At 42.8% G+C, this 13,097-nt stretch overlaps 1 protein-coding gene across 1 annotated transcript in view; it reads right to left on the bottom strand.

Moving 5' to 3' along the window:
- The window catches only part of PHLPP2 (PH domain and leucine rich repeat protein phosphatase 2), a 35,942-nt gene that overhangs the window by 20,831 nt on the left and 2,014 nt on the right, over nt 1-13,097 (bottom strand). The window contains exons 3-6 of the mRNA XM_027732953.2: nt 7,831-7,964; nt 2,128-2,318; nt 1,586-1,711; nt 223-377 (exon numbers count right to left, since the gene is read on the bottom strand). Coding sequence (XP_027588754.1) covers nt 223-377; nt 1,586-1,711; nt 2,128-2,318; nt 7,831-7,964 — 606 coding nt within the window. The remainder of the gene's footprint in view (nt 1-222; nt 378-1,585; nt 1,712-2,127; nt 2,319-7,830; nt 7,965-13,097) is intronic.

Here is a 13,097-nt window from a genome sequence, read left to right as displayed (position 1 = left end):
CAATGCTCATCTCAGATCAGAATTAGCACAGAATCTGTAGAAGGGAGCTCACAAATACTCTAAGTTGTTGGGAGCTTATGCCTGCCTGTGCTGTCCAGTTCTGCTTCCAAACCCCTCACTTGTTAGAGCTTCCTGAAGATCAATCTTTTTATCAACCCCAAGAGAACTGGCAATACTTTATCCCTGGATCCAAATGTAGAAGAAAAATAATTCTTTGCAGACCTGCAAAGAGAGTCAAGACTCCCTGCTCCACTTGATCTCATAAAATTGTGTCGTAGGTTGAGGTAGGTGATATCTTGACTGTAGAAGAGGTGTTCAGGTAGTTCCTCAAGGCTGTAGCATGAAAGATCAACCATGCTAAGTCGCATAGACACAACCTGAAAAGGAGGAGAAAGAGCTGCAGCTGTGCAATGATTTTTCTCTGGAAGTCTAATGGAAGGCCAAAGAATGCAAAGGTGAAAGTAGCAAACAATTTGCAAAAACATGAAAGAACTCCTTGTATCCATCAGGTGGAGTATCCGTACTGTGGAGTATGAGTCTATGCCATTTGCCAACCCGGACTCACACAAAGCCCTTCTCTGTATGTGCACAGGACACTGCCTAAAGTCTAGACTGTAAGAGAGCCAACCTAATGGAGAAAAACAGATCTTAGGCTGAGGAAACTCTTGAGAAAGGATGATCTCCAAGTGCCTTCCAAAGGTGCAAGTAGCAACAGGAAGCAATTGATTTTCCAGTTCAGTTCTTTGAGGTTTACAGAACCTCTGCCTAGCTGCTTCTTCTGTACTTCTACCTACTTCTTTTTTTTGTTAGTTTGTTGAGGGTATAAAATTTGAAACATAACCTGTTATGAAAAGCCTTAATAAATTATGGTTTTGCAACACTTCATAAAGTCTTTGCAAATACCAGATCTCCTTTCATTAAGTATGTTTTATTTCAAGGTCTTTGATGCTTCATTTGACGTTTTACGACCTGCTTTAATCTGACCTTATTTCATAGTTCATTTATAGATATATTACAAAATATATATACACCCATTTATACATGGCTTATATATACAACCATATCTATGAGGCCAAAGTGTGGTTCAGCATTAAGCTATCACCATCTAATCACACTCTAATGTGAAATAAAGCAGGTCAGTGTGTTCTGATGCACACATCCCCTGCTGACCTATGATCTCTGTGACTCAAATCTAGCAGGGCAACCCTGTGAATGCCCAGCTCGCACTTCAGGCAGGTTCAAGTATGGCAACAAGTGCAATTTGTAGGTTTCTGTGGCTGTAAAGTCAGCCAGTCCCTGGGGTTTGCTTTAGTGACCTGTCATGAAGTTACTCTCACAGGTGCAGCAGGGGTTAAAACAACACAGAACTACTGCTGGACATTGTTGCACAGGTAGAAGAGAAGAAAAGGCTAAAAGAAAAATCTCTGTAGTCCAGAGCACAAAGGAAATAAAGAAAGCTGGAAAGTGTCCTAGGTACTTTCTCCAACATCCTAGCTTCACCTCTGCCTGCAGACCAAGCCTGCATCCAAAAACCCTTCCTATCCCTCCACCCATGGCCCGAAGTACAGTGTCCCCAGGGCCTCACCGTGGACGCCCTCCGGTGCCACCGCTGGCACTCTGCCAGCGAGTCAAAGGAAACGTGGTACGTCTGAGCCTGTGCTCCAGCCGAGGTGAAAGCAAGGGTGTACTGCCGACGTTTCATCTCTTCCACCTGCAAAGGGAGAATTGACAACAATCTGCCTAAGCTCCAGCAGCTACAACCGACCTGGAGTCCAGGGTGAGGTATTAACGGCCACCAGTAATATTACATTTTGCTGAAAACACAGCTGTAAAGTCACTGGAGAAAAACTCAGAAGTAAATCCTGCTTAACACCTTTCTGATGTAGATCCAAGAAGTAATAATTTCCAGGGTGTCCGTTCACAACATTGGCTAGTAATGTGAAAGCAGAAGTAGTGCCTCTTCATTTTAGTAGCCTTCAGACTACTACTTAAGCAAAGCAAGTAGAAAAGGGCTGTGTGTGTTAACACTGTTACAAAAGCCTACATTAGCCTCTTGTGGACGATTCCCATCATTACAATCTCTTCTTCCTTCCCAAGCTACAGAGAGCTAACCAAAAAAAGCCTTACCTTCCCTCCAATGAGAGGCAAGATGTGCATCTTCCCTGCATGGCTGTCCTTCACCGAGGACACAATGAGGCAGGTGCCACAGAGAGTGACTGAGCGCTCTGCCCACTTGTGCAGCTGGGTCTTTCCTTTGCGGACGTTATAGACTCCAGAGAGGAGAATGCGATCCAACTGTTCCACCTGACACGGCTTTTCTGAAGAAAAAGGGGTCATTAGCATTTACTTTCCGTACATTCTTCGTTCTCATCTGAGTGTACAAATAATGACACAGATTTGACATGCAAAACCAGGTGTTGTTAAGAACAGGTAGACAAGTTGCACTTTAAAAATAAAAAAGCCTCATGCAGAGAACAAGTAACTTCCTCAGTCAGCGCAGGAACAGCTGAGCAGCACCATCATGTGCCTCCCAAGCAATGTTGGAATGGTTGCCGTGCAGTGTGTTTTTAATCTACAGATAATTACAGACCTTAGCAAACCTACATGCCTGACAAATATCCTTCATTCAGATGCAACAGAAAAGCTCTTTCAAACTCTCGTTAAATCAGCTAAAGTCACAGAAACCATCAAATAAGTGGCTTCTACTGGGCTTTCAGGGAAGGCCTGGAAAATCAGCTACAGAAGGAAGTTCTTTCCCTGACGATGACTGTTGTGGTTTTGCCTGGGATATAATTCATTTTCTTCCTAGCAGATGGTGGAGGGCTGTGTTCTGGATTCCATGTGAGAATAGTGTTGGTAACACCCTACTGTTTGGGTTGTTGCTCAGCAGTGCTCATCCCAAGTCAAGGACTTTTCAGTGTCCCATTCTCTGCAGCGAGCAGGTGCACAAGAAGACGGAAGGAAGCACAGCTGGGACAGCTGATCCAAACTGGCAAAAGGGATATTCCACACCACAGAAGATCATGCCCACTTGTACAAACTGGAAGAAGTGGGCCAGAAGGGCCAATCACTGCTCAGAGAGGGGCACTGGTCAGCGTGTGATGAGCAATTGTATTGTGCATCATTTGTGTTTTATTCCTCTCTCTTTGTTATTTCCCTTTTCATTACAATTATTGCTAATATTTTACTTTATTTCAATTATTAAACTGTTCTCGGCCCACAGGTTTTACCTTTTTCCAATTCTCCTTCCCATTCCATGGGGGAAGCAGTGTGTGGGGTGAGCAGCTGCATGGTGCTTAGCGGCCACCTGGTGTTAAAACACAACAGTCCTTTTTTTGTGCCACATGTGGGGCACAAATGGTGGAGACAGACAGACCTGACCAGACTGTGCTAAAACAAATTTGCTATAAGCATTTATTGTATTGGTTTAATAGTGGCTGGTCACAATGTTGATTTATTTGCTCTGTTTTGTGGCACTTATGTACCACCTTACCTGCTGTAAGGGCTGGGTTAAGGTTATCGTGTTGTACCTTGTCATCTGGTCTGTGTGCTCAGCACAGCCCTCACCTCTTGTGCTCTGGTGCCATATAGTGGAAAATACCAACAATGACACTGTCTGCCTTTTCTTCTTGGAGAGCCTGCCTAGGAAGCAGACACTTCCCACATCCTCCTTTTCTCCGCCAGGCTAATTACAACAGCATTTGGGAATTTTGAATATCCTTGGGAAGCTGAAACCAGTGTGGTCCTACTGCTAGGAACCATGAACGTGGTTCAGGTCTTGTTTAGGGTGAAGCAACTATTTGCAGCTACTCTAAGCCATGACAAGCGCTGTGGCTGCTCAGATCTGACTGCAGGCTGCTGCCGAGTGCTGCCGCAATGGACATGCTGAACTCCAAAAGGAAGTGGAGCCAAAGGCAGCCCAGCAGTGTCACAGCTGATATTACTAATGCATTCTTCTCCATCCCTTTGACAGCAGAGTGCAGTTTGCTTTCACTTGGAGGGATGTCCAGTACACTTGGCATCAACTGCCCCAGGGGCGGAAATACAGCCCCACCATCTGCCATGGCCTGATCCCGACTGCACTGGAACAGGGGGAAGCTCCAGAACACCTGCAATACATGGCTGATATCATCACGTGGGGCAACACAGCAGAAGAGGTTTTTGAGAAAGAGAAGAAAATAGTCCAAATCCTTCTGAAAGTTGGTTTTGCTATAAAACAAAGGTCAGGGGACTTGCATAGAAGATCCATTTTTTTAGGAATAAAATGGCAAGATGGATGTCATCAGACTGCAGTGGATATGATTAACAAGATAATAGCAATGGCTCCACCAACTAACAAGCAAGAAACACAAGGTTTTTTAGGCATCGTGGGATTTTGGAGAATGTATATTCTGGATTACAGTCTGATTGTCAGCCCTCTCCATCAGGTGACCTGGAAGAAGAATGATTTCAAATGGCCCTAAGCAACAACAAGCCTTTGAACACATCAAGCAGGAGACTGTTCAAGCAGTAGCCCTTGGGCCATTTGTTCATGCAGCCTTGGGCCAGTCCAAACAGGACAAGATATAAAACATGAGCTTTACTGTGCACATGGGAAGAATGGCCCTACCTGGAGCCTCTGGCACAAAGCACCAGACACACTCAAGCTCAACCCTTCAGCTTCTGGAGTCAGGGATAGAGGATTTGAAGTCCACTATACTCTAACTGAAAAAGAGATACTGGCAGCATATGAAGGGCTTTGAGCTGCTTTGGCAGTGACTGGCACTGAGGCCCAGCTGCTCCTGGCACCTCGCTGGGGTGCTGGGCTGGATGTTCAAAAGGAGGGTCTCCTCTATGCATCATGCAACTGATGCTACAGTAAGCGAGTAAGCGAGTCACATGGATCATACAACAAGCTCAAATAAGGAACCTCAGTCATCCAGGAATCTTGGAAGTGATCATGGACTAGCCAGAAGGCAAAGATTTCCAAATGTCCCCACAGGAGGAGGTGATACATGCTGAAGAGGCCCCACTGTATTAAAGACCAGAAAGTGAGAAGCAATATGCCTTGATCACTGTTGCTCAGCAGTGCCTACCCCAAGCCAAGGACCTTTTAATGTCTCCCAGATGCTTTTCAAGATTCTGTCCACTGTTTATGCTCTCTTACTGATTAGGAATATTTTCCAAATAGTCATTTAATCGAACATTTTAAAGAATAGGAATAAGCCTGACCTGACAGAGCAATGAGTTTGAAGTGTTAAGAATCTCCTCATATAAATTTTTTATTCATTTTATCCTAAATAATCCCCAAGACAGATGCTGGCAACTGATACTTTGTTTTACTTAGGAAAGGATACTTTTTCTTTCAGAAGTTGCTGCTGGCATGCTGCTTCTCTCTCGAACTGTCCTACACGTGTCCTGATATCCAGAAACAGCATGAAGCTGCAGGGATTCATATTCCAGTACTCTCCTCCCCTAAAGTCAGACAGAGGAACTGAGTAGCCAACACATGTCAGACAATGACAAAAAAATCGCATTAGACGGGCTGGAAAAATACTCTCACTGTTGGTTATACATGCCCCACTTCCAGACACAAACCATACTCCAAACATTTATTAGGAGCAAAAAGTTAACTGCCAACTAAAGCTTTATACTGTTTCTCAGACAGCAGATCTTCAGCTTGCCAAATCTAAAGCATTGTCCTGATGCCCATACCCGGCTGAATTTAGCTGGAACATTTAGTTGTTTATTTGCAACAGTTGTTTTGTTTCAGGGACATGAAGTGTGGCAGATGTCCTTTATTAGTGAGAAACTGTAAGCATCCACAGAAAAAACTGCTTTGATTTCACCAAGCTGAAAGACTAGCCCCAGACTTGTAAGAAAACAGTATTACGGGACCACAAGCGGTGTCCTACCGACTGCGACAGCAGCACTGTTCCAAGCATTACTAAGCAGCTACACCAATCCTCTGGTTTCCCTATCTGCTCCAAAACCACGACACCTATGTCCTAGAGCAGGGCCAGGGGTGGCCATGGAAACAGTCAGGTGGCTGGAGCACCTCTCCTATGGAGACAAACTGAGAGAGTTGGGGTTGTTCAGCCCAGAGAAGAGAAAGCTCTGGGAAGAAACAAACAAGAAAGGCATAGGAAGACTTTTTACCAAGGCCTGTAGAGACAGAACAAGGGGAAACAGTTCTAACCTGAAAGAGGGCAGATTTAGATTGGACATAAGGAAGAAATGCTTCCCTGTGAGGGTGGTGAGGCCCTGGCACAGGTGCCCAGAGAAGCTGTGGCTGCCCCATCCCTGGAAGTGTTCAAGGCCAGGCTGGACGGGGCTTGGAGCAACCTGGGATAGTGAAAAGTGTCCCTGACTATGGCAGGGGGTGGAACTGGGTGATCTTTAAGGCCCCTTCCAACTCAACCCAGAGTCTGTGATGCCATGATTCTAAGTAGTGTTTCTCTGGGGAAAATCCATACTTCCTCCCTTATGTTTTCAGCTGTAGGCTTTGCAAAATTATTGTATCATCCTCCATAGCTTTCCCTCTAATTCCTCTGCTAACTTTGAGAATCACTTTGTCAGCATTTGCTTTTACTTTCTTAAAACAGGTCTCCTGAATACTCTTCAACCCTTGTATTTCTTCCTTCACAGCCTCTGTCTAAGCAGGAGCAGCCTCCCACGCTGACTGAAACTACTCAATTTCATTTTCTACCTACTTGCTTCCATGAAGTTGAGTCACTGTTCCTGAATCCTCAGCAGTTCCTGCCTGACATAGCCAAAATAAATTGCTCATTTTTTCTTCAAAAGCTCTCCATAGCCCTAGGCTTTATGCCTTTCCTCCTTCCAGCTGAAGTAACTTCTGACTCCCTCTTCCTTGCCCCATAAATTCAGACCACTCATCATACTTCTTTCCATCTGTTATACTGTTTTGTGTATATATATATATATATTTGCATATATACAGCATATACACTGTTTTGCCTGTTCTGCACACAGCTCCCAGACCAAAAGGGTTTGTCTCAGATAACAGAGTGAGGAAGCTGATTTCTCATGAATGCATTTTTTGACACTGAACAAACAAATGATGGCTAGCAGCTTAGTCTGGCTGCCCAGATCCATGAAGCAAGAAAAATTTTCCATTAAAAGCACTTTGATTTTTTTTTTCTGAAATGCAAAAAAATTACACAAGTGAAGTATTTAAAAGTAAGGAAATAATTCCTTTATTAGCTTTCCTCTCCCTTATTTCTTTTATATTTCATCTTAACTTCAGTGAATTCCCTTTTTGTCTGCTAGCACCATAGACCACAGGCCTCTGACTTCATTCTGTGGCTCCTTGTGCACACTGTGTCCTGACTAAACCGATTCAGCAGCCACTTTCCCAAGTCTGGCTTCTGCAATCCAATGCCCTGGGTTCCTGAGATGGCAGCCTGCATTATTATTAACCAGCTGGCACCTTCGCTCTCTAGTTACAGGCTGTGGAGGTATTTGACCAGGACCTTCCTGACATTTTTTGTAAATACAATCTCCAGGCACATCTAGACCAAACTGCAATATGTTTCTGATCCCACTGGGAGCTACAAACCATCAGCTGCAACACCAGAAACTAAAGACAACAGAGCAATCCCATGGACCTATCTTCATATCAAGTCACAGACAGAAACAAAAAACTACAGAACTGTGAGTTTTTTCTATTAATCTTGGAAATGTTTTATTTTAAGAAATGCTTACTGGTACTTTGGGTGCTTGATGCAGCCCTCTATAAAGGCAGCAGGCCGATGACTAAGGCTTCAGCTGAGTTCCAGCTCACAGTTACAGCTACAGGAACAGTGACAGTGTGCACACACAATTTCTTACCACTGTAAAAGCGAATCATACAGCTGAGATCAGAGTTTGCTGCCTCTTCCTGCATTCTGAGAGGATCATCAAAACCCAACCCAGCCAAGTAGTCATACACAATCTGAAGGGGTTTTTCTGTGGGCTCCAGCCTCCTGTCAAAACATAGGAGAAAATAGTTTGAGAACACAAAAAAAGATTAAACAAGTCTCAATGCAGCAAAGGTGTGAGGAATAGTGACACTCTGGCTGTTCTGCTCCTCTGAAAAGGTCTTGCAAGCATGCACCCTTGGGGCTGTGCTCCCTGCTTGGCAAGCAGCACTTAAGAACTGTAGCACTTGTGATTACATTGCAGAAGAGAAACAGAGAAGAAAAGCAATAGGTATAAGCCACACAATCCATGGTGAGCATTTCCATTTCATGATTTAAGGAGCACCAGGAGGAAACAATGACAAGACACAAAACCAGAAATACTGCGCAAAAAGCAGATGCCAAATAATTAAAAACCCCTACGTACAATGACTCAAAGATATAAAAGAACTCTTAAATTTTTCTTCCAAATGCAGCTGGGAACAAAGCATATGAAGAATCCTCCTGAAGAATAAGTTCTAAAAAGAAAGAAAAAAAGAAATTTCCTACTCTCTTCAGCTCTCACCGGTGCAAGAGTCTCATATTTTGGCAAATTAACTCAACCAGTACATTTAAAAAGGACTTTTTAGGACTACAGAAGATTGCAGGAAGGATTCAGTGACTAACTTGAATAAATGTCAATAAGAAAAGTTCTCCTGAACCATCAGGTTTAGTATATTCAGAACAGAAAAAATGTTTTCTGATCCTCTCTTCTCACTTCTTCCAGAGAACCTGAATTGTTATTTTCTGCAATAAAAACAACTGAGTTTCTCACTAAATTAGAAGTTTTACTTTAGGGAAAAAAATACCAGTGTAAAAGATTAAGCACTGAAAACATTAGATAGGAATTAAAATAAACTGTTATAATGGTCAACTCATTATCCACCATTAAAAATCTCCATTTTTAATCTGAAAGTGCCTAGTTTCAGATTACAGTCACTGGACCTCAACTGTCACCTATTCTTTAAGCAGACATTTATAAATCATGTCATTAACTATTCAAACTTCCTCTTCAAGATGAGGCTCAATGTGCTTTTAAAATTTTTCTTGCAGTAGGGTGGGTCTACTTTGATTAAAAAGGATTTTTACCACCCAATTGTTTTTAGTTTATCCCCACTCTGTCAGCACCAGTAGGACTGGTCCCTGTATCCCCACACTGCAGAGAGGTATTGGTTCTGCTCAACAGCTTTTATAATCCTGGATCAGACCTACTCTCGACTGTTTGGCACATTCACTCATATCCCTTCAGTCCACGAGTCCTCCTGAACCACAGTTTTGGCAAGTTACAGCATCCTTCCTCTCCTCTGCAGAATTTAGTACACTTGTCTTTTACATAAATAAACCCAATGTTTTCCAGGGAATACTCCATGCTAAACCATTTACATCAGCCTGCTGCACTGACTTCTCAGTACCCATCACTCCCTCCATCCATGCCCTCCTGAGCATGACCTTTTTTTTAGCCACAGGTTATTAACAGAACAACTGAACAGTGCAAATTTATCTTTCTTCTTTCAAACACACATTAACTCCTCATCCAAGCCAGGATGCTTACATTGAATAACAGTTTCCAGTTTGTAAGGTATCAGTCAACGAGTTTTACTGGTTTGTGCACTGCTTTTCTCCCCACAACATCAGAACACAGAATCTCAGGACACTTTAGGTTGGAAGGGACATTTAAAGGTCATCTACTCCAACTTCCCACCATGGACAGGGACATCTTCAACTCAACCAGGTTGCTCAGAGCCCTGTCCAAATGACTAATGCCTTTGGCAACTGAGCTTGAAATTTCAAAGCATCAAGATCAAGCTTGTTTGGTAGGACCTGTTTTCCACTAAACTTTGTTGACTTGCATAACATTGTTTATATTGCGTGTCTGAATGTGAAATATTTTACTGCTGTATGTACCAAACCCTTCCGCTTCCTCTCACCTCTTTTCAAGAACGAAAATATTTCTGATTCTTTTTAACGACTCTATCAGAATATTTACACTATTACTGACAGCTTTACAAATGTCATCTCATAATTAAGGCAGGACCAATTTCATAAAACATGCACCATTTACATGTACCTAGTCCTCCAGGCTTCCTTTGTAGTCACCAGGATGCATCTCAAGAAGATGTAAAATGACCTCAGGTATTTCAAGGAGATACATTGCAACTCTTTCACTTCACACACCTCTGGATCACTCTCAAAGTTCTGGTGCAAAATAACAAAGTTTCTAGCCTGAAAAGGCAATGTAGTTGATATGCAGCTGACCCAGAAAACCAGTTCTTACTGCTCACTGCTTGCTAAGCCTGCTTAGGGCAACTTTGCTCCCTGCTTTTGTTTTACACAGAAATACATCTACTTACTAGCCAGAAGGTTCTATGTGAAATAAACCCCTTCCTCTCACTTCAGAAATTGTCTCTTGGAGCTTCTATTCACTAATAAGCTGATGTCAGCTAAGATGGAGTTCTTGTACAATCAGTATGAAAAGGTGATGTATTAAATGTTGTTTCTTTCCCTGGATGTAGGACAAGAGATTGGTTCAAAAGAGCGTAATGCCATCAATTCTTTTTTCTTTGCTGAGATTTCAGGCTCTCAGCCTTCTTTAGAACTCTCTGTTAAAATTTACAAGCTCAGAGCCAAGCACTTCTACAAATACGTAACTGAGGTTTATGTTATCACTTAATTTTTCTTTTTTTTTTTGCTACAGAAACACAACAGTAAACATTCAAAAGAGCTTTCTGAGGTAATATTGGAAATGACAAACCTATGTATCTGCCTCCTTTAACAGGCAAGAAACTGGAATAAATAATAACTGCATCAAACACTGCTGCCTTCCAGTACAGTATACCCAATGTATTCTATACCTTTCTGCACAGAATACAAGAAGAATATGAGAGATTTGACTGGATCTCCAAATACCTTGCCCAAGTTTCCCTTGGCTAACCCTAGATTCCTATTCTTCTACTATTAAAGCCTTATGCTTGCCAGAAAACAGCTTTTCCAGCATGTGACCTGTGGCTCAGGAATGATAAATGCTTGAGTGTCACTTACAAAAAGAACGAGTCAAGTAGTCTGCATCTAGACTTCCCAGGGAAAAAAACCAAACAAACACTCAAACTTTACTATTTGGTCACTGTATGGACTGAGGCTTTTGTGAGTACACACTGAACAATATATCTGCATATCAGAATTCAGGAAGAACAGTAATGCAGTGGAAGGAAAAGTGCTTTTCATACAGCACAAATTAAGTCACAGTTGTACAGGTTGCTAAATGCTCACCTGAGGTACTGTGGCTCATCCTCCTGAAAAAGCTGGATACTCTATCCCATCACACTTGCCCCTTCTGGAGATGAGATCTGCTTTTTTATTTTTTATTCTTCTCATCTTACACTTCAGCTAGAATTAACGCTGCAAAGTTTCAAAATGCTAATTTGAAAACCCCTTAATTTTCTTTCTTGTCCACATAAATCACACTGATATGCTCTTTGAAGACAAACACAATGCCCTTAGTTTTATTTCTTTTTTATGAAAGCCATGTACAAAAGGAACATTGTCAGCAATCCCCTACAAATGTACCTCTCATGCCATACCACTCATTCCTGTCTGAAAACCAACCAAAAGAGCAGCTCATGCTATTGCACCAACCAGGCTTGCTGGTCAATGGTTGCAGGACAAAAGCCTTGCCAAAAAGTTAAGTCTTCTGAATTCTGGAAGCTGTCTGTAAACCACCACAAGTTGGTCAAAGCTCACTACCTGGCAAGAGAGTTTTGAGTTTACAGAAAAATCTCAACCCAAAAAGTGGCAGGAGGCAATGACTGGCCACTCTGCTCGGGGTTGGGTGTTTCAGACACAGTGGGAAGGGTGTTTGACTCCCTGCTGGCACTGGCCATGTCCTGGACCAGTGACCAGCCCAGGTGTCCCACTGACGACACACACAAGTCCCACACAGGGCTCTGGAAATAAAGCCACGAACAAAACAGCTCATTGCCTACAGACCATGCTCACACCAGGAAAGGGAGCAGGTCACTGAATGCTTTTGGAGACATTCTGGAGACCTGGCAGAATGGATTATTGGTCCAAATTCTCATCAAGAGCCATGTGTTTTGCTAAAAAATATTTGGGCAGGCCAGCAAAGGGAAAACCACATGGAATGGCAGTTTCTGTACCGAATTTCTTCACTAACCTGATCAAGGCTGACAGGTTCTGGAAGTAATAGTCAAACTGAGATAGAAAAATATGTTTTCCTTTTGAGAGAAAGCAACGTGGTGTGAAACCCAAACTGGCACGAGATCACATTAGAACTGTACACATTCATCCTGTACCCAGCGCAGTTGACTCTGAATGCTGGCACACACAGGAACACCCGGCTGCCACAGCAGCACAAACAGCCCATGGCAGCCACAGTACTATCACACATCAGGGACTGGACACTTCACTGCTCAGAGCCTCTCTGCTGAGCCCAGGTGCAAAGGCTTAGGAGACAGAAAAGCCAACAAGAAGTAGCAACAGTTTCACAACTCCTGTAGCACCTGTAGCTCTCCATTAGCAACAGCCAAGTTTTCAAATCTTTGCAGTTTAAGTTTTTGTTGTGAAGGGTGTCCAGACTAAAGAATGTATCTGTGCTACTCTTGTTTAACCTCCCCTCTGCAGGAAGGTATGTTTTCTGGATATGAAGGGATGGAAACATAAGGAAAGATTCTAGCTAGCAGAAAGCTAAAGATCCTCGAGGTGCATTGCGGAGAAGAAAAAGTTTTGACAGAAACTGACTTGAATTCCCAAAATTGAAGCAGAAACAAGGGGTGATCACAAGGACGCTGCTGAATATTTAGTGTGAATACACAAAAAAGGTTTTGCTATTCTTCCATCCAGCTTTTAGACTCCCGAGTCAGATGCCAAATCAACCTTTGCCACACTCAGCTTCAGAAAGAAAGTCACCTGCTGACATTAAAAGGGTGAAGAATCCAGAAGGTGTTTGGGAGACACATGCACTTACAGTAAGATACGATCAGATGCTTAATAGAGTAATTGGTATTTGTGAATACATTATTAAAGTAATCAGCAAGCTTTGTTCAAGGAAGGAATTATCTCAACAGAGCATGGGGATCTTAAGCACTCTGTCATCTTCCTGTGGACATGCACGCAGGTACCATTCAGGCCTGTTTCCTGTTACTA

The sequence above is a fragment of the Pipra filicauda genome, unplaced genomic scaffold, assembly GCF_003945595.2.
Source record: "Pipra filicauda isolate LSUMZ 115617 unplaced genomic scaffold, ASM394559v2 scaffold46_size3722508_pilon, whole genome shotgun sequence".
Classification (NCBI taxonomy): domain Eukaryota; kingdom Metazoa; phylum Chordata; class Aves; order Passeriformes; family Pipridae; genus Pipra; species Pipra filicauda.
The sequence above is the reverse complement of the archived record's forward strand: the minus strand, read 5'-3'. Positions and strand labels throughout refer to the sequence as shown.